This window comes from Onychostruthus taczanowskii, unplaced genomic scaffold (genome assembly GCF_017590055.1).
Source record: "Onychostruthus taczanowskii isolate IOZ18803 unplaced genomic scaffold, ASM1759005v1 scaffold51, whole genome shotgun sequence".
Lineage (NCBI taxonomy): Eukaryota > Metazoa > Chordata > Aves > Passeriformes > Passeridae > Onychostruthus > Onychostruthus taczanowskii.
This window is the reverse complement of record NW_024502680.1, coordinates 5,493,843-5,514,412: the sequence shown is the minus strand read 5'-3', so window position 1 is coordinate 5,514,412 and position 20,570 is coordinate 5,493,843. Positions and strand designations below refer to the sequence as shown.

Below are 20,570 nucleotides of genomic sequence, written 5' to 3'. Positions count from 1 at the left end.
CGATGCCGCTGCTCGTGGAGTGTTGCTGGCAGGGGAGCGGTTTGGGACCACCAGCAGCTGCTGGTGGCTGAAGGCTGGCTGTTGTCTCCCCTGTTCTCCCAGGAAGCGTGCCTACAGCAAGGAGGCAGTGTACAGTGACAAACTGCAGCACTACAGCACCGGCAGAGGTGAGCAGGGAAAGTGGGAAGAGCAGACGGGAGATGCTCCCAAACCTGCACCCGGCATTGCCCCACTCCTCCCCTTCCAAGGGGGACTGGGGGGTGGTGGGAGCCCCCATGGCAGATGGACAGGACCTTAGGGTGGAGTGGAGATGTCCATATCTGTCTGTCAGGGTGTGGGGGAGGGCAGGCTGCAGTGGTGCAGCACTGTGGGTGGAAAAGAAGAGTACCAGGAGGGATCTGGGGAATGATGATGGATTTGGGGGTATTTCAGTGGCAGGGAGGATGTAGGGGACAAGGGATGGGGAGAGGATGCTGTGAAGACTCCCAAAGGAAGAAAGAAGGGAGAATGGTAGTGTTCAAAGGGAAGGTGAGTCCCTGATCTGCCAGGGGCTCTGCCTGGGTCTGGATGGATGCTGAGCTGTTAGAGGGATTCTGGATTTTGGGAGCATGGCTGGGGATGCTGGCACTGCTGCTGTTCTGGCTGTGTGGCTGATGCTTGTTCTGTACCTTGTTCTGGGAAGCCAGTAACTGGGAATGTTTAACTGGCTTTAGGCTGCTGATTCCCTTGGCAAACAATTAGGAAAGCCTGAGCTTTTCCTAGGAGACCTCTGTGGCTGGTGGAGCTGTGCACCAGAATTAATTCCTGATGTATTTGTGTGTAATATCTGCTCTGGTGCCCCTCCAGCAGCCAGCACTGCAAATGAAAATAAAGCAGCAAAGCAGCAGCTTTGGCGGGCAGGATTTTCCTAGTGTCCACCAGTTCCATGTCCCATCCCTGCAGGATGTAAATCCCATTTACACTCTCCTAGATTTGCTTCCCAGGTGCAATTTGCTTGTGGGAAGAACCATCTTGGTCCTGGGTGCCTCCTTGGGGGAAAGAGGGGTGGGATGCAGGGATGGAGGAAGGATGGGTAGGAAAGGCAGGGAGCAGAGATGAGCAGAGGGGAAGAATGGGGATGGAGCAATTGGCCTGGCTGAGAAGAACAGGAGGGCTGGAGAGAGCTGAAGAGGGAGTGGAGATAAGCAGGAGAGCCCAGCCAAGAGAGCAAAGCACACTGCATCTCTTTAAACCCTCTTGGTATCACACTGAACCCTCCCAACCTGGTGGCAGCACTTTAGGGGGTCCTGAACCTCCTGGCAAACAATAAACTGTTTTCCAAACATCACTGGGTGATGACAGACCTGTGCTTTTCCTCCCTCTTTTCTCCACGTTGCGGCACTGTGGGGGGGCAGGGCAAGGTTAATTTGATGCCTGATGGATAAACACACATCAGACTGCAGGCAGACAGATTTTTCACATTTCCCCCCTGTTTTGAAGCATTTCCTACTACATATGCATTCCTAGCTGGCTCCACGCACCTCAAAATTCAGGAAGCTCAACTTAGGTAGGGAAGCAATTGCAGCATGTGCCTCTCCTGTGTTTTCAGGGGGCTGTGATGACTGGTGTCAGAAATTCAGGGTGCCAGCAATACCCTGTCAAGGTTAGTGAGCCTCTGGGCAGTGCAGAGGCTGGAGCAAAACAGGTGGGAAATTTGTGGTGAGCAACTAATGGAGTAATGAGAGCATCCTCTGGAACAAATCACCATGTGTTCAGTGGCACAGCAATTACAGCCTCCCAGCACAGCTCTGCCATCCCTCCAGCAGCCCCCTGGGACCGCCTGCTGCTGGCAGAGTGCTCCAAGTGGATTTTGGGGTGAAATGGGGTCTCTTGGCGTGGAATTTTTTGTGGTTTATCCCTTCCATTGCTTCACTGGGAGCTTTGAGATTGAGGAAATAGGAAAAAATGCCCTATTGAAGCACCAGCAATTCAGCAGGAAGGGTTTTTCTCTGCCCCCATGATATTTATTGCCAAGGAAGTGTGATACCAGAAGGAATTGGCCACTGGAGTCAGGGTCATGGTGCAGAGTGCTTCAACTTTTGAAGAGTGATAAAAAATTTGCCCATGTCTGCAGTAGTGAAAAATGCCCTAATCCAATTTTCAGGATTCTTGGGATGCTTTTAAGAGCACAAAGCCCTTTGCAGGTGGGCTCACCATAGGTGCCTTTGGTGGTGCACTCCAGTACTTGGAATTTCACCCAGCTTTTGCTGGTGTGGGAATGATGAGCTGGGGCTGGTGTTGGAGTGGATTTAGGTGCTCAATCCCTCATTTGGGATGAGGGGGGAGCTCATCCTGGTGCTTACTGAGCCTACGGACACATCAGAGGGTGTTTGAAAACCAGCCTGTGTTGACAGGGAACAGGAAACTTGGGCATTGTTTTCTCCTCTATTCTTTCAATATTTTGATCAGTGAGCTAGTCTCCGTTACGATCCTGTAAATCCCTTTGTAATCCTGGCTGGAGCATCAGCTGCTCTTGTAAAAGAATTTATGGGGCAGTTAAAGTGTATGAGACAGAGCCATAAAGGGATTTATGAAGTGGGAGATGCACAGATGGCTTCATTGCAGCCTCCCCTTCCTCTGAGGTGCAGAACTTCTACCCCAAAGGCCCCTTTTTGGGGGTGAGGATGCTCCTGCCTGGTCCTTCCTGAGTCCTTGATGCCCCACAGCCCTCCCCTGGTAGCTGTTTGCCACCAGCAGTGCCCACTGTGAGGCTTCCATGCATCCTCCTGAATGATTTCACAGCTGGGAGCTGATTTAGATTCCTGGTGCAGAGGTGATGCCGCAGTCCATCCATCCATCTGTATGCTAGCTCTGGAGGGACTCTGGGAAGCACTGGTGTGATGGGATCATGGCCTTGGAGAGGTCCTGAACAGTGTAACTGAGGGCTGTTAATCCCTGTAAGGGTGAAGTACCTTGGGGAGGGGACCGGGCAGCGATGTCCCTCCTGGTGTCCTCCAGAGATGACCTTGAGGGGCTGCTATGCCATGCACAGTCCCCTTTTTGAGTGAGAAATGGCACAGGAAGCTAACCTCCCCAGGGGGACACCACAGCCCATTGCAGGTCCCTTTTGAGTGGCACTACAACACTGGTGTCTGGCTGAGCCCTGTGTCCTCTCTGTGCCTCACCACCGTGCCCTTGGCAGCTCTGTAAGCCCCTGCCATCCAAACGTGACTTCTGCAAACCCATTTGGGAAATCTGGGGACCTGTTTTTGTTTTCTCCCCCTTGGAAAAGGGCAAGAGCCCGCTTTCTGCATGTCCCTGCAGCGTGGCCAGATCCTGTGACCACACATTGCCCCAGGCGAGGGACCGCGCGCGTGTCGCGGCGTCCTGCCAAGCCGTATTTCACGGATCCACACCGGTTGTTGCTTATAATTGCTGCACTCTGTCAATTTAGTAGCCGCCACAAAGCCATCAGAGGCCTTTTTGGGTAAATAAATATTTCTTCACTAACGCGTGGAGCCTCGTAAAGCCTTCACTGTAAAGCCAGCATGCTGTAGTTCAGATCTGTAACTGCTCCCATTGCTGTGAAGGAGGAGGAAGGATAATGGTAGAGGAGAGGAGGGGAGAATTGGGTGAATTGGTGGCCTGAAGAGGATGATAAGAGCCTGTGTAGGTGAGAACAGTGATAGCAGCCACTTAGTGGAGTGTGTGAGGACAGAAGGGTCTCCAGTTCTTGGCCATGGTACAACTGCTCTTGGTTTTCCAGGCTGCCCAGAGATGTGGGGATCCTCTCTACCTGGCATTGTTCAAGGCTGGGTTGGATAGGGCTTGGAGCAAAGTGGTTTAGTGGAAGGTGCCCCTGCTTATGAGGGATGGAGTAAACTTTGAGCTCCTTCCAACTCAAACAATTCTATTAACTCTGTTTCTGTAACTCTTTCCCTTTTGCTGTTGTTCCTGTCTTCCCTGTGACAAGGGTCTCCAGGGATGAAGATCTACATCGACCCCTTCACCTACGAGGACCCCAACGAAGCTGTCCGAGAGTTCGCCAAGGAGATCGATGTGTCCTTTGTGAAGATTGAAGAAGTCATTGGGGCAGGTGAGTCTCCCTGTGTCCTGCTACCCATCCTTCCCTGCCCTCTCTGCTGCTCCTCTGTGGCTGCACACCCATCTGGTGCAACTTTGTGGGGCAGCACACACAGAAGGCCTCAATGAAGCCTTGAAACATCAGGCTTTTCTGGGTTTGTGTGGTGGGTTAGGGTGGACATGAGGTTGTTTCATGCTTTCAAAGTTCCTCTGAGGTGGGAAAGGCTCCAGGAATACATTCACTGTCTGACCATGGGGCCTCTTGGGATTTTCCATGTGGCTTTTCCATGAGATAATAAGAAAAGCTTGACCTCGCTGTAGTCTGTGCCATACTCCCCTACATATGTATATATACACACACATGCGTGTGTGTGTCATCTGTGCTGTTTTATTGCCATTTTTAAGTAACTGTGTCATACTCCTAGAGGAGAAAGTGAGAAGCTGGGGAGGGGAAACTGTGAGGAAGCAATGAGTCAGTTTGTTTGGGATCAAGTTCAGCAATGTATCACCTGCCCTTTGCTGCTCATCAAGGCAAAGTGGCTGCAAACATGGCTTTAATATAATCCCTCCACAGGCAAATTTTGCTTTGGTGAAGTGAAAGCCCTCCTGCGTTCTCTGTATTTTAAATCAAAGAGCAGCAATGTAAACAGCCCAATTATTTCCCACACCAAGATAAGTGATGTGGAGAAAGGCAGCCGAGATTAACAACACTGACACCTGATGTTTGAGGTAGTCCTTAAATGTGGATGCACCCACTTTGCCTGCAAATCCTCCTTGTGGGGGTTTGCACAGGTGGCTGCAGCCTCTGCCTGTGTCGATGTTGGGCTCTGTCACCTTGAAGAAGGTTGCAAACCTAAACATGTTCCCAGCAGCAGGCATTGGCCCTTTTAAAGAGGACAGGCAGGCAGGTTTGTAGAGGAGAGCATTGCTGAAGTGTGACTTGGCTGCCATTTCTCAGCTGGGCAAAGACTCCTTGCTCTTTGCAATGTTTAGTGTGGAGGAGGAGGAGGAGGTGCTAGCTCTGGTGTTGACTGATCAAAGGTCGGACTCAGTGATCTTGGAGGTCTTTTCCAACCTGAATGCTTCCACCTTGTGCTCGCAGGGGAGTTTGGAGAGGTGTACAAGGGGCGCCTGAAGTTGCCAGGCAAGCGGGAGATCTACGTGGCTATCAAGACGCTCAAGGCCGGCTACTCGGAGAAGCAGCGCCGCGATTTCCTGAGCGAGGCCAGCATCATGGGGCAGTTCGACCACCCCAACATCATCCGCCTCGAGGGGGTGGTCACCAAGAGCCGACCGGTCATGATCATCACAGAGTTCATGGAGAACGGCGCCTTGGACTCCTTCCTGCGGGTAATTTAGGCCACAGTAGATCTCCCTGGCAGCTGGGAGGTGGTGCTGTGATGCCCCATGTGGGCTGTGGGTTTGAGAATGAGATGTTGGTGTCCCGTTTGTGAATCCCAACCTGTTTGCTGTGTTTGGGAGTTGGCTGGAGTGTGCCATGCATCTCCAAAATGTGTCTTTTGGTGTGCTTACCTCTGCTGTAATCAGGCAGGGCAGCTGGAGCCCTCTGGGGAGGTGCAGCATCCCCCTGAGGTCAGAGTGAGTGGTCCTGGTTCCACTGTGGGGTCTGCATGCTCACCCCAGTGCCTGCTCTTTGTGCTTGCAGCAAAACGATGGGCAGTTCACAGTGATCCAGCTGGTGGGAATGCTCAGAGGGATTGCTGCTGGGATGAAGTACCTGGCAGAGATGAATTATGTGCATCGAGATCTGGCTGCCAGGAACATCCTGGTCAACAGCAACCTGGTGTGCAAAGTGTCTGACTTTGGCCTCTCGCGCTACCTGCAGGACGATACCTCTGACCCCACCTACACCAGCTCCTTGGTAGGTACCTCCCACACGATGTTCTCCTGCCTGGCATTCCCTGTGTCCCGTGCCTGCTGAACCTGGGAGAAGGGTGCTGGGTGTACAGTCTGCCATGGGTGGGAGTACCTCATGAGTGTTCCCACCACAGAGGCTCATGGTCCTGAGGTGCTGGGTGTAGTTTCCACAAATCATCCTCTTTTCCTTCCTTTCTCTTCCTCCTTTTTAGAAGTTTTCCACCTTCCTCCTCCCTATGCACAGTCCTGCCTTCTGCAGTTTACAGATAAGCCTCTTCCCTCTGTGGAGGAAAGGTGCACAGAGGAGTCCCTGGAGAGACAGGAGGGGGAGGCAGGGAGATCACAGCAACTCCTGGCAGCACAGTGATGGTGTTTTAACTCCCCTTCCCCCAGCGCTCTAGGTCTGGTCTGCTTTTTCCTGCTGGAAACTTGTTCCAAGCATAAATTAAAGAGCCAAGCTTAACGGGGCCTGCCATTCCTCAGCCATCCTTCTCCTCCTTAATTAACTCATTTGTAGGTAATGGCAGCTCTCTTCTCCCCCTGCTCCTGGCTACCCCAGGGGACCCCCAGCTCCCCACCATGGCCATTGTCCTGCTTGTGAGCCCCTGAGAGGTGTTAAGGATGATCAGAAGGGAAAAGGGATGAGGCTCGCTGACCTCATCTAAAGGATTAATAGTGGAGTGTGCTGTGGGTCCCGGCACAAGGCTGCACCAGCTCCTGCCAAAGCAGTTCCTTGGGCTGCTGAGCTGTGCCCAAGTGCCAGGGCCGGCTCCAGCTGCCAAAATGGGAAAGCCAGGCACATGCCTTTAAGGCTGACTCAGTGTTTTGGCCCAGTTGCAGCGCCTCACTGTCCCTCCCCTGCTCAATGGGATGTTCCTGTTCCCCCCAGACCTGCCCCTCTCCCTGCCCAAACCCTTCCTGCAGGCAGCAGCCTTTGAGCAGACACCCAGCTTTTATTTTTCCTTCCAAGACCCCAGCAGTAGCTGCTGAGATGAGGCATGAATTAGTCTTTTCCCCACCTTCAGAGATAAAAAGAGATTATCTCATCTGTGTTTTTATTTAATTTAGGCCATAATAGATCTCCCCGGCAGCTGGGAAGTGATGCTGTGCCTGCGATTGCATCACTCTGCCTCCCACAGCAGGCTTTTCGCTCTGGGGAAAAGGCAGGAAAAACAACCTAGCAGTTAATTTCTCCATTTGTAGTTATTCAAATCAAATTTTTTGCCATTCATCCTTCAAGAGCGGCTGACGCGTCCTCAGAAGGGCTATGGAAAATGATTGTGCTAAACGATTCACAGTGCAGTCCTGCCCCCAGAAAATTCCTCTGTGTGTCTGTGGTCTTCTTCATCCCTTGGCTTTTTTTGTGATTATTTTATGGAGCTTTACCAGGGAGCAATCCCTCTGTGTGTGCTGCCCCTCCTCACATCCCTGTGCCCTTGGCATGGCCTTTGGCCCTGGGATCTGCCCTGGCTTGGTGGGGTGGCTTGAGATGCTGAGCCTGATTTTGAACCTTTGGGCGAAATGAGGAGCTCTCTGCCAAAGGCACTTTCCTACACCAGTGCTTTCCATTGGGTTTTAAAGGTGTTTTGCTTTTTGTCTTCCACTCTAAAAGTAGGGCTGGAAGGACCTTCTGGCAGCTGTGGGAGCCCAGATCCTGTGGAAGGTGCTTTTAGTTCAACCTTGTTTCTATTGAAGGCCGAGGGATGGGGATACCTGTGGCTCCTCACCTGTGACAAGCACTAGCCCAGCTGTGCTTAGCCTTGTCACCTGGTGACTCCCTGGGAAGGGACCTGGGGCAGGCCACTGATGTGCTGGGTCCTGCAGGGAGGTTGGAGTGGGGTGGTGTCAGTCAGTGGGGTAAATGCTTGGATAAACCCATTTGTTTTGTTCAGCTAAACCATTTTAGGCAGGCACAAGATACATTCCTGCAGTTGTTTTTGGCTCCTACCTCCTTGTCCCATCGGGTGCCACCTGTGCACTTCGTGGTGGGGTCTCCAGGGACCCATGGCTTGGGGTGTGTGGGGTGGCTCTGACCCTGGCTTGAGGGCATCCAGCCTCCTCTGCCTAGGGAGATGTTTCTCAGCTGAAGTCCCTTTTTCTTTAGGGGGGGAAGATCCCTGTCAGGTGGACAGCGCCGGAGGCCATCGCCTACCGCAAGTTCACCTCGGCCAGCGACGTCTGGAGCTACGGCATCGTCATGTGGGAGGTGATGTCGTTCGGGGAGAGGCCATACTGGGACATGTCCAACCAAGATGTAAGCACTGGGGTCGTCCACACTGCTCTAGGGGCCAGGGGGTGCTCATTCCCAAAAGAAATCCCTGCCTGAAGGGCTCTCTGCTCCTTCCTGGAGCCTCAGGAGCACTCAGTTTGAAGATGAAACAGGTTGGTGAGTGAGAGGATGCAAGGAGGGAAATTGGAAAGAAAAGCCAGTGGGCTGGTAATTGGACTTCAGCAAGCTGCAGGGCCTTTGAAAATGTTCAGAGGGTTTACAAGCAGGGAAGGAGCTTTGGAAGTGTGACTGCTGTACTCCGGCGAGATCCGCCGAGATAATGAGTGGCAGCTCTCCGCTGGGAGGAACTGCAGCCGCGGAGCATCAGAGCGGAGATTAACCTCGGAGAGCACCCGGCTCCTCCTGCTCCCTCGGCTGCTGATCAGCCAGGCCATCCCTTCCCGGCTGCCTGCAGCCCCTCTGCCTGCACAAGCAGCTCAGGGAGCCCCCCGAGTCCTTCATCCACTTTCCCCCTCACTCATCCATCCTCATCCATCCTCAGGTCATCAACGCCATCGAGCAGGACTACCGGCTGCCCCCGCCCATGGACTGCCCGGCCGCCCTGCACCAGCTGATGCTGGACTGCTGGCAGAAGGACCGCAACACCCGCCCGCGCTTCACCGAGATCGTCAACACCCTCGACAAAATGATCCGCAACCCGGCAAGCCTCAAAACTGTGGCGACCATCACCGCTGTGTGAGTGCAGGGCGTGGGGATGCTCCCTGCCAGCGTCCCACGCCGTGGGGAAAGGCTCCCCGAGCGGCTCGAGAATTCATAAATCCTTAGATGGGGGTAGAGGGGTTCTGTCTTCACTCTGCCTGACAGTCAGACAAAGGACATGCGGTTTTCAGCCAAGCAACAGCAATAATTCTTTCCTATTGATTCTTTATGGTCTGTGACCATTTGGGTGTGGTGGCTGCTCTGCCGACGCCTCATCCCTGTGGCTCCTGCAGCTGGAATACAACGTGCGAGCTTGCAAAGCACTGCTTGGCACGGCAGTGTTCCCACGGGACAGGCCTTCCATGGGGGTGTGCTGCGGGGGGGAGCACAGGGATACCGGGGGTGGATTGGGGATTGTGTCCCTGTGCTGGCTGGGCTCAGGCAGGGCAGCCCCTTGGTGCCAGCCAGGCTTGTCCCCAGCGGTGTGTCCTGTTTCAGGCCTTCTCAGCCCCTCCTCGACCGCTCCATCCCCGACTTCACTGCCTTTACCTCAGTAGATGACTGGCTGAGCGCTGTGAAGATGAGCCAGTACCGGGACAGCTTCCTGACTGCTGGCTTCACCTCTCTGCAGCTGGTGGCCCAGATGACATCCGAGTGAGTTGGCCATGCCAGGGCTGCCCAAAAGCAGGGTTCTGCCCAGCTGGGGAGGTTGGGAGGTCAGTTCAGGGCAAAGGACACGTGTCAGCATCCCTTACATTGGTCACCCAGAGTCTGGAGGTGGCCACATTCACTATTTGGGGGTCAATATGTGGTGTCTCCCTGCTCTCAGACCCAGTGATGATCATGGGGATGTGCTTGGGCTCTGTGGATATTCCAGCTGAGCTTATCTCCACAGAATTCACAGAATGACTAGGTTAGAAGAGACCTTAAAGATCATTGAGTCCAACCCATGCCCTAACACCTCAACTAAACCATGGCACTGAGTGCCATCTTTAAGACATGCAGTCTTTTCTTAAACACATCCAGGGCTGGTGACTCCACCACCTCCCTGGGGAGGCCATTCCAGCACTTCATCATCCTTTCTGTACAAAACTTCTTCCTTATAGCCAATAGTCTTTTCTTAAACACATCCAGGGATGGTGACTCCACCACCCCAGGGCAGACCATTCCAGAATTTCATCACCTTTTCTGTAAAAAACTTCTTCCTTATATCCAATCTATGTTTCCCTTGACACAGCTTGAGGCTGTGTCCTCTGGTTCTGTGACTACTGCCTGGTGAAAGAGATCAACCCCTCTGAATACAACTGTCCTTCAGGAAGTTGTAGAGAGTGATAAGGTCCCTTAGCAACACCAAAACAGGTTCACCACCCTCAGCTTCCCATTGACCTTCCTCTGTCTGCCTGTCTTCCAGAGACCTCCTGAGAATAGGGGTGACTTTGGCTGGGCACCAGAAGAAGATCCTGAACAGCGTGCAGTCCATGCGAGTACAGATGAGCCAGTCTCCGACCTCGATGGCATGACATCCCTTGTTCCGTGGGGAGGGGCCGGGGAGGGCGTGCAGAGGTGGGAAGGGAGGAACTGAGGCGGGGCAGCGCTGGGAGAGGAGCCGCCGCTGCCTGGGGACTGCGACTGCAGCCCAAGGATGTTCCTGGGACTCACCTCTGACTGGTGACTTCCGTTCCTCACCAACAGAAGCACACTTACCAATGTCGTGGGGGACAGCGTATAAATACGTATAAATATGTACAAATCATATATTTAAAAAGCAAAGCAAAACAAAAAAATCATAAAAAAACAATGAAGACAAACCAATGTGCGTTGGGGAAGCAAACCCAAACCCTAGAGACCAGACTCCAATCCCACCACCAGTGAGCAGTGGTCGAAACTGAGAAGGAGGAAGGGGCAGTTGGGGAAGGGAGAGGCACGAAATGGAGCATCCTGTCTGGAGGAACCACCTTCCTTTTTCTTCTTTTGCCCATCCTCCCTGCCCCGGCCCTCCTGGCTCACCCTGCTCCCCTCTCTGCGCACGGACTGGGTGGAAGTGTCCTCAGATGTCTCTGCAGCTCCCTGCCATCCCACCCGGGTGCCGCTTCGGCAACTACCAAAGGACTTCACTGACCACTGCATGGGGGATCCGACTCAATCCAGTTAATGTCTTCATATTGAAGAAGAGATGTACCTTCAATAGAAAACCTTGGGTTTTGGTTTTTTTTTCTCTTTTGCTTGCATTTTTTTTGCAAAAAGGAAAAAAAGGATTAAAAAAAAAACAAAAACAAAACAAACTCTCCGTCCTGGAAAATGGAAAGAGGTGTTCCCGTGTGTGTGTGTGCGCGCTCGTGCGCCTGTGTATGTTGTCAACCTTCCGTGGACTCGCTGCTCATCCATGACTGAAGACCAGCGCTGACCCTGCAGCCAGCGGCCGGCCGGTCCCTGACCCGGGGCCAGGGCTTGTACCCACAGCCCCCAGGGGCAGGAGGCAGCCTGGAAGCACCTGGTGATGAAGGAAGCGCTCGGCATCCTGCACGTGGGGAGGAGGATGCCAAGGGCCGGCTGGCACGGTGGGGATGGGACGGGACTGGAGGAGCCACCGCGTGGCTGTGACTGGGTTGGTGGCTGCTGGAGGAGGAGAGATGCTCTGGGAAATGGACTGCTCAGGCCTCCAGGGCGTCGGTGATGTCTGGAAGATGGCTATGGAGGACTTTTTTCCCCATCTTGTGGACCTAAGGATTTTGATATTGATTTATGGACTTAGGTTTCATGGCTTCAGAGGTGGGTCTGAGTGTCTTGTGTGTCTCTATCCATCCGTCCTGCTCTGTATTTTTCTGTCTTCTTTATAGCCCCTCCCAGTGGATGTTTCCCTATATTTAATTTGATCTTTATTATTCTTTTTGGTTCCTCCATTGGTCTCCTAGGCAAATTGATCTGGTTAAAATTGCCCAACACGTGTCAGTGTTTACCCAGAATATTGTAAGGCTGGGCCATCTGACTTCCCCTGTGGATCGCGCCAGGAGTTTATAAAACGAATGAACTCTTAATAAGGCTTTTACTTAGAGAGCTGTGTGCGAGTTGCAATGATCCATCACCGCGCTCTCGCTGGCGCTGTGCCGCGTGGTGGCGGAGCAGTGGCACGGGCTGGCTGTGGCTGTGCCTCAGGGGCTGCAGGTCCCAGCTGGGATTTGGTGGTGTGGTGGCTCATACATACACTGAGATCCTCTGTCCTCCTCACTCACCCTCCATCCCTCTCACTCTTCCATCCCCTCCATGGCAATACTCCACATCTGCTTGTGCCATGGGGATGTCCTCCATCCATCCATGTCCTGGGCGTGTTCCTGAGCCACAGGGGTGTCCCATGTCCAGCGATGTTATAGGGGCTGCTTTACTTCTCACCCCATGTCTGTCTGTGCCGAGGTGATGTCCTGTGTCCATCAGTGCTGTGAGGATGGCTCACGCCCACCTGGGCTGTGGTTTTTCCCTATGTCTCTTTGCCATGGGGCTGCCCATATCCAACTACACCATGGGATTGCTCCGTGTCCATCTGCCCCATCATATTCCCATCTGTGCCTGGAGATTTGCTTGCTGCCACTGAACACAAGGAGAGAAAGCTGTGCTCTGCTTGCTGCCAGCACCTGTCCACATCTCCGAGTGGGAACACTGTCCCTCCTGTGTTGGGGCTGTCAGGGCCCTCTGTGGCTGGGTGGACCCCCGTGTATCCTTGAGGAGCACATGCTCAGTTCATGGTGGTTCATGAGGAACATGTTCATGCTCATGGTTCATCACCACCAGCAGGTGAAGGACCCTTTGGGGTGCTCTCCACACCTCCAATTTTTTTTCTTCCGTTGCCCAAGGCAGGTGACCCATGCTCTGCTGAAGAACGGGAACTAACAAGATGCAGGAATGAGCTTGTTTCAATTCACTGAACTCCCCCCAGAGAAAGAGGCAGAGAAAATCCCCCCTTGTTTACAACAGCAGGGACTGCTCCTCTTCCTGTCTGATAGACGATTGCTAATACCTCTCGGGATGCTGGCGGCCCAAATCTGTATTCTGGGATGTTGTCACACGGAACACAACATGCAGATGGAGCGGACGCCACGCATGCTAATGCGCCGCCCCGCCACATTGGTATTCGCTGGCACTGAAGGGCCCTTTGTGGGTTTTTTTTATGATTTCTCTTTTATTAGAAGGAAGCTAAAGGCGTTTAAAGGAACAAGTGACAGCCACACAGGCTAAATATCAATACTGCACCTTTATGGCTCCCCTGCTGCTGTTGCCAGCCCTGCGAGCACCTGTGAGGCAGCTGCTGCTGCCTGCTCGGTGCTGTCCCTGCCCCAGCACACCACGGCAACCCTGGTTTGGTGTAAACCCTTTCATACAGAACCACAGTGTCATGGGGTGAGAATGGATCTCTGAGACCATCGAGTCCAACCTGTGACTGATCCCTGTCAACCAGTCCTGAGAACTGAGTGCCACATCCACTGTTTCTTCAACACCTCAAAGGATGGGCATTCCACCACCTCCCATTCCAATGTTTAATCATTTCTTCAGTGAAGAAATTCTTCCTGGTGTCCAGCTTGAACCTCCCCTGGTACAACTTGAGGCCATTTCATCATGAATATGAAATGTGAATCATTTAGTCCTGCCCATCCCAGCCAGCAGGCCTTAAGGGATCAAACAGGCTGGCTGGGTGCTCAGGTGCTATCAGAGATGCCAAGACCCTCTTGATTCAATTTCCCAGGGATGATGCTCCTTGGCTCTGGGCTCCTGGGCATTGCCAGGGCTGGTGGCCTTTCTGTTCTGTTGCCCTTTCCCAGCTGTCCAACATCTGATGTCTCCTGAGCTGTGTCAGAGCAGATGATTCCCATATGCCACCACTCCTAACCAGCTGTTCCCACATCTTGGCCTTGTGCTGGGACCTTATGTGTCCCCTCCAGGGTCATGCAAGAGCCCAGCAGCAGACTGGTGGTGCTCCAGGCTGAGCAAAGAGCGTGCAGTTGGGCTCAAACAAATCCCTGCAGCAGAGCCATCATGGGCCAGGGGAGTTGCTGTCTAGGTGATACTTGAGGGAGGACCACCTGTTCCCTTGCCTTTCAATAGAAGTTGTTTCATTGCAACCAGGAGATTTCATGAAAGGCCATCAGTCTGTTAGTGGAAAGTCCAAAATAGCCATGTTTGATTTTTGCTTTTTATTGAAAAACAGCATAAAAATTTCAGATGATTTCTGACAGACCATTCTGTTACTTTAGAGGCCTTTCTTCCACATAAAATCAGTTTTCCAAACTGTGAAGCCTTTCTATCTGGAAGTGACAGTGCTATGCCTGCCTGGCCATGGCAGCAGCATTGTGTTTGACCTGCTCCTCCTTTTCCTTTGTCAGATGCCAAGGAAGAGACTCTCCTCTTGACTAGGGTGGCACCTCTTTGATCCTGCTCTGTTGCTCCTGTTCTGGCAAGAGCCTCTTCCTTGGTCTAAAGGTGAACACTCCAGTTTCACATCTTCTGATCCACACTGGTTGGTGTTGGACTACCTCTCTTTGATCACAGAGGAGAAGGGAATGGCTCAGAAGCTGTTTTCTCCCTGCAGAGTTATGGTTTAAAAGGAAGAAAAAGGAGTTTTGGACCAAAGAGGACCAGCTGTACAGGCCTTTTCCCTGGACTGCGCTCCATCACACAGGGTCCTGATGGGTTCCTGTGCCACGTGGAAGTGCTGGGAGGGGCCCACTGCTGGTGGACCCCACTGGGTTGGATCCTGACCCCTGCTGCTGCTCATGAGTTGAAGTTCAGTCACAGTGCCTTGCTCCTTTGGCTGCATCCCACATGAATATCCATGCATGGATGTGGCTGCGTGCCCGGGTGAGCCCACCTCACCCTCACCCCTGATCCTGGCCTTTCACTTTGTGCTGTGCAGTCATCAGCTCCTTCTCTCCATTTCTATGGCAACTGTAAAAACCGAGACCCTTTTGTGTCTTTTTAGTTTTTTGGTTTTTTTTTTTTTTTTTGTTTTTTTTTTTTTGGTTTTTTTTTTTGTGTGTGTGTGTGTGTCTGGGTTGGCTTTGTCCTTTTTGCATAGAGTGTTAAATCAAAAAAGGGACTTTTGGCTAGCAAACCCCTGCTCTGAGCTTAGCCCAAGGTCTCGTGTGAGAAGCAGTGGGCAAGAGCCTCCTCACAACTGGACTGGGTGTTGCCAAGTGGCTCCACATTTCCAGCCCTGCTGTTACTTCCCTCATCCCCCAAAAATCTCCATTTGCAATTCAGCTGCGTTGTTCTCCCCTGGGGCTTTTCCATGCTTTTTCCACAGCCCCATCCCTGGGTGTGATGGAGGAGCAGCAGGCTTCTCAATGGCAGTAATTAAAAGGAGATGTGGAGCCTCTGCTAGGGAAGGTGAACCCAGGCCCCTCGCATCTCTGAGGCTTGAATGTGGAGGAAGAGCGTGCATTAATGGCATAATTACGTGCCTCTTTCCAGAAAAAAAAGGAATGTATTTTATGCCATTTAATGACCTTCAAATTAACAGTTCTTTGAAAGCACTTATGTATATTTAATTTTAAATATTTCTGCAAGTCAGAGCAGGGCTTGCGATGAAAACAGCAGGCAGCCGGTTTTTAAATAAGAGTGATCTCAAACCATTATTTCTGAGCCTGCCAGCTTTTGGTGCCTCTAATGCTCCTTTGCCAAGGAGAAAACAGGGCCATCCTTCCCCCTTGCCTGAGTCCCATGGGATCTCTTCTGCTTTCTGCTTTTCCAGGTGTTTGACTCAGAGAGAGGGAAGGGCTGGGCTGGGTTGGGTTGCAGAATCTCACCAATAAGTTTGCCTGCATCCCAAGGACATCTCGGTGGGAACATCCCAGTTGGCCCATGTTCTGTGATAAATCATTGGGCATCACCTATGAAAGGTTTTTTGCACTGCCATCAGCCCCTGCTGCTGTTCTGAGATGGGGACAGACACGTTTCCCTTTGTTAAGGTCTGAATTAAGGCTTTTGCCTCTGATCCATAAAAACTGCCGATATATCTGAGCCACTCTGTGTTCACTTGGAAATCATTACTCTTAAACATTGAATCTGAGTTTAAAAAAAAAAAGGATCAATCAGCTTCTGAGACGAGGAATGGATTTACAGACCCAGAAATGTTCTGTAGCTCCAAGGCCACCCATCCTCCTTGAACTGATGGTGGAAAGGGTGGGGCCCAGGGAGCCACATCCAGCTCCAGCACCCATCCAGGTGCTGCTCATCCCTGCTGCCCCAATGTCCCTGCTGCCTGAGGAGCTCCAGGGGGATGTAGTGTTCAGGTCGTTGTCTGCTGTGGTGCCTCTTCTGTGAAGGATCCTGCCAGGGTGGATAGTGATCCAATGCTTGGATTATTCCCAGTGAGTCTCCTCAGAATTTTGGAAGTGCCAGAAACTTCTTGAGTGATGACGGGGGAGAAGCCAAATCCACACTGACAAGACTCCTGTGGCAAGTTGTTTCATACCATCAGTGATTTCTTTGCTGCCCCTGTTTTGGCTTATATTTTTCCAATTTTGGGGTATTGGAGGGGTCCTTTGGGATCATCTTGGATCATCAACCCTCTTGCCATGGGGGAGTGGCTCTGCCTCTCCCAGCTGAGCTCAATCTCCTCCAAAGCCTGTCCAGGAGGTGTGAGAGCCCCTGGGTTGTGCTCTCCCATTTTTGATGTCCTCAGGGTTTGGCTCTGTGTCTCAGGGGAGATCTGCTGGCTCATCTCCACCACTGGGCCCTGATGGGCTGTGCTGCCTTCCCAGAGTTTGACATGGAAAGGGGAGTTGCTCCAATCAGGAGAGGACCTCCTCTGCTTTGCCTGGCAGGAAGAGATGTGAGGTGGGAACTGTGAGCATCCGTGGCCATCAGTGTGGTGTCTTGGTTCCTGTCAGAGCAGCAGATCGGTGCTAGGGAGGGAAGTGCACCTGTCTTGGTGACCATGGTGCCCTTCACCTGTGCCTTTTGGGGTTGTCAGAGCTGCTGGCTCTTGGGTGGTGTCCCAGGGCTGTCACTTTTGGCTGGCTGTCCTCTACCAGCACTGTGAGCACTCCTCCAGCCCGAGCACAGCTGACCCCCTTCTCCCTGTCTGTGTCTGAGCACCGCTGCTGCTTCTGCCCTCCTTCCTCTGGCCATTGGAATTTAAACAGCCCCAAAGCCCCTGGCTGTCCCACCCTGCTGCCTTGCTGTGCTGTAGTGGCTGTTCTGGGGACACCTCCGTGTCCTTGTGGACCCCAGCACGTGGACAGCTGCCTTGCAGGTGACACAGCCGTGGAGGGGTGGCCCCGTGGGTGGCAGAGGCAGGATGGTGTTGAGGTCTCCTGGCCTGTCTCTGGAGGATTAGTGCTGGAGGAGGTTAATCTGAACAAACCAGCCCTGTGAATTTTAAGTGGATTAGCTGAACTCTGCTCCTTCCCAAAACAGACAGTGCCCTTTTGGGGCGCATGTGGAAGTGGATTAGGCAAAAATCTCCTTAAGGCTGTGTTAATTCTAGATAAGAGTAGGGGGATTAACGCCCATCCACTTAAAAAAATTAATTGGAGTGAACTTTTCTCTGTGTCCCCAAGTAAACAAGACTCGGAGCTTTCCCCATCCAGCAGCTGGGCTGTGCCTTTCCCTTCTCTGCTCTCCTATCCCCTCACGTTGTGCAGGAGCTGCCATCGTGGTGGGGGAACCTGCTCCTCTCTGATTATCCTCAGGGGCCTCATTAGGCCATTGAACTCTTGTGTGAAGGTAGGGAGAGAGGGCAGGAAAATTATGGTCACCATCAGTGCAATTATCAATGCTAATTAGTGCCAAGCAGGACTGACAGTGGGAGGTGCAGCCCGTGGCAAGTGTTGTCTGAGGAGCCAGGTGAGCCTCACATCGCATCCTTGGGGGGCTTCCATGGGCAGGCAGATGTGGAACGTGCACGTATTGCTTGGTTTACTTATTTTTCCCCACCGTGCTTTGGCTGAACTCTTCAGATTCCACTGCCTGAACATTTGGGAGCCAGCCAGAGGCTGCCGTGCTCAGGGACTCAGGCTGGGGTTAGTGCCTGGGTGGCAGTGCCGTGCCACGTCCCTGATGGTGCCTGCATGGGGATGGGGCTCTGGGAGGCCCCAGGGAGAAGGGGGTGAGATGTGACTCCTTTTCCAGAGGGTCTGGAAATGGGGCTGGTGCCCGGGGGGGCTTGCAGGATACAGGGACGGCTTTGGGCCACTCCCAGAATTGCCTCCATCCTTCCCCATTCCCACCTTTTCCCACGGCATCGCACGGGCACAGCAGCTGCGTTTGCAGAGCCACCCATCCTGGATTATTTGGGGTATTTGCAATTCTGCCCGTTCCCAGCAGTGTGGAAAGGGGTGACACGGTACCCGATCCCAGCCACGCTGCTCCACAGCTCCTTCCCTCGTGGAACGCCTTCTCACCGCACAGACGGGGCCCTTTCATTGCTCTTTGTGTCGGGGGCTGAGATCAAAGCCCTGCCCGCCTCCAGGGCTTCCCACGCCGGCGCTCCGGGAGGAGGAGGAGGAGGAGGAGGAGGAGGTGGGATGAAGGGTGAGGGGTGACTCGGTGGCTGCGTACCTGGGGATGAGCTGCGCTCCCCCAGCCCCGCCCAGTCCTCATCCAGCTGTTCATGACCTGTCCCTCGGCTCTCTCGACATCCATCCTTTGGAATCCTTGGCCCAAATCGTCCTTAGCTGTCCCTGGATCAATTTTGCCCCGACGAAGGGAAGGGCTGCTGGGGGAGCTGAGCCTGCGGCACCACCCCCGGCAGGGCGCGGGTTCCCCAGGGACAATAAACCCCAAACCCTCCGGCAGCTCTGCTGCTGCCGGGCGGCTTGGGAAAGGAGGGCTGAGAGCCGGGAATGCCGCGGGGAAGGGCGCTGGAGCCCTGCTCGCGTCCGGCTTTCATGTGGCAGAATGCCGATAGAAATCACCGCCAGCCCCCGGCCCGCCCGGCCCAGCATCCCGACATCAGCTGTGTTTCTGTTACAGCTTTTTATCCAGGTGTTTTGCTGTTCTGATCCCATTAACGCCAACGGGAGCTGTGACACCAAACCTCCAAGCCTGGCACCAAAAGTGGCCCCCTGCGCCCAAGAAATATCCAGCAATATCTTTTCCCCCATCTCAAGTTCCCCTTTCAAAAAGATAATCTCAATTTCTCTTCCCTTTTCTCTGCCCCCTTTTCCACTAAACACTACATTACTAAATAAAACTTTCATTACTACCTGGGTTTGCTAAAGAAAAAAATTATTTCCATTCAGGAGAATGATGAATTTTAATAGGAGTGAAATGTCAGGCACAGCTGGGGTGGGTTTCTGAAAGCATTGGTATGTTTGGAGAGGCGCAGAGATGCCCGGCAATAATTAGCCAGTGAGCCCCGTTTTTTTGTGACCCAGCAAAGGGACCCAGCAGTCAATTGCTTTGTTATTTAATGTGCTGCCTTTGTGTTTCCAAGGTACAATTGTATATTAAAAGCATCTTTGCCTCTCCAAAGTGGCTAAATAATGGGATTTTGCTGCTGTGTGGTACTTGTTGGTTATAGGGTGTGGAGAAGGTGCTCCTGGGGCTGCTCCTCTGGTTCCCAGACCTTTTGGTTTCCCCCTGGCAGCAGAGAAAATGGGGAATTTTTTTTGTTACGTTGGAAAAAGCGTTTTGATGGTGCCTGGTGGCCCCTGCTTTTCACCCGGGGTGGCTCATTTTGCAGTGGGAGGGGGTGGAAATGCATCTTGGCTGCAGGGGGACATGGATACCCTCCCACCCCCAAAATCGCGTCCCAGCCTCCACTCCTTAAAGCAGCTCGGCTTCACAAAGAATTCCATCTCTTCCATTCCTTCCTTTTCCCCCTGAAGAGAAATGGAGAGCTTTCAGTGAAATCATCACTTTTCTGACAGCATATTAATTAATCCCTGCTCTTTTTTTCTTTTTTCTTTTCTCTTTATTTAATTTTTTTTTTTTTTTGAGAGGCTGGATGTGCTGTAAGAAGCCTTTGGGTTTCTCTGGGCGCGAAGGGGGCTCAGTGGGGAAGGACGCGTGGCTCTGTGAGCTCTGGACCTGCCTATTCTCACCCTCTCTCGTCTTCCTCTTGCCTTGCAGGGGCGTGGAGTGCAGCATTGCAGCGGGGCAGCAGCGTCGCACAGGGGCCCCAGGGGCCGCTTCCCACCAAGGATGCTCCCGCAGCGCCCCCGTCCCCCCGAGCCGCGGCGTGTCCCGGGCCAGCCCTACCCTGTCCTGTACATAACCAGTGAGATGTCTGTAAAAGATTTCAACCCTTGGAATTTTTTTTTTGGTTTTTTTTTTTTGCTCCCCTCTCCCCCTCCCCATTCTTCCCCAATTTGTTGATTGTGTTGAAATTGTCGGAGTTTGTAACAGTATCTTTCAGAGAATATTGTACTAAAGAGAAAATTGCACTCAATAAAAAGGATGAAATAAGCCTGGTCCCTCGCCTTCCCCTTCCCAAGGGCAGCCTTCCTGCTGCCGGCTTCTCTTCAGCTCCGAGCTGGGGGAGTGTTCCCATGAATATTCATTTGGGGAGCTGGCAGCGCTCCACCGCTCCTTGACTTACCTCGAATGTTGATGTCTATCAGATTTGGCTCCCCGGTTTGTAAATGAAGTGACTTTATTCTCGGCGATCCCTATCGGAGCTTGCTCGCAGCAAAAAAGCCGGGAGAAGTTTTCCTGGCGCGGCCGTTTGTGCGGAGCGCCTTTCAAAGCCCGGCTGTGCCACGGCTCA

The 20,570-nt window shown here is 52.8% G+C and overlaps 1 protein-coding gene across 4 annotated transcripts in view; it reads left to right on the top strand.

Annotated features, from left to right (window-relative positions):
* The window catches only part of EPHB1 (EPH receptor B1), a 79,582-nt gene extending 59,312 nt beyond the window's left edge, over window positions 1-20,270 (top strand). For 3 of the 4 annotated variants that reach the window (XM_041416226.1, XM_041416225.1, XM_041416228.1), the window contains 9 exons: window positions 103-167; window positions 3,953-4,075; window positions 5,165-5,412; window positions 5,729-5,944; window positions 8,045-8,194; window positions 8,712-8,905; window positions 9,368-9,523; window positions 10,281-11,638; window positions 19,934-20,270. In XM_041416226.1, coding sequence (XP_041272160.1) covers window positions 103-167; window positions 3,953-4,075; window positions 5,165-5,412; window positions 5,729-5,944; window positions 8,045-8,194; window positions 8,712-8,905; window positions 9,368-9,523; window positions 10,281-10,389 — 1,261 coding nt within the window. In that variant the 3' untranslated portion in view covers window positions 10,390-11,638; window positions 19,934-20,270. Of the gene's footprint in view, window positions 1-102; window positions 168-3,952; window positions 4,076-5,164; window positions 5,413-5,728; window positions 5,945-8,044; window positions 8,195-8,711; window positions 8,906-9,367; window positions 9,524-10,280; window positions 11,639-14,238; window positions 14,336-14,444; window positions 14,680-19,933 lie in introns of those variants that run through there. The other variant, XM_041416227.1, reaches the window with a different exon arrangement.
* Window positions 20,271-20,570: the final 300 nt, after the last annotated feature.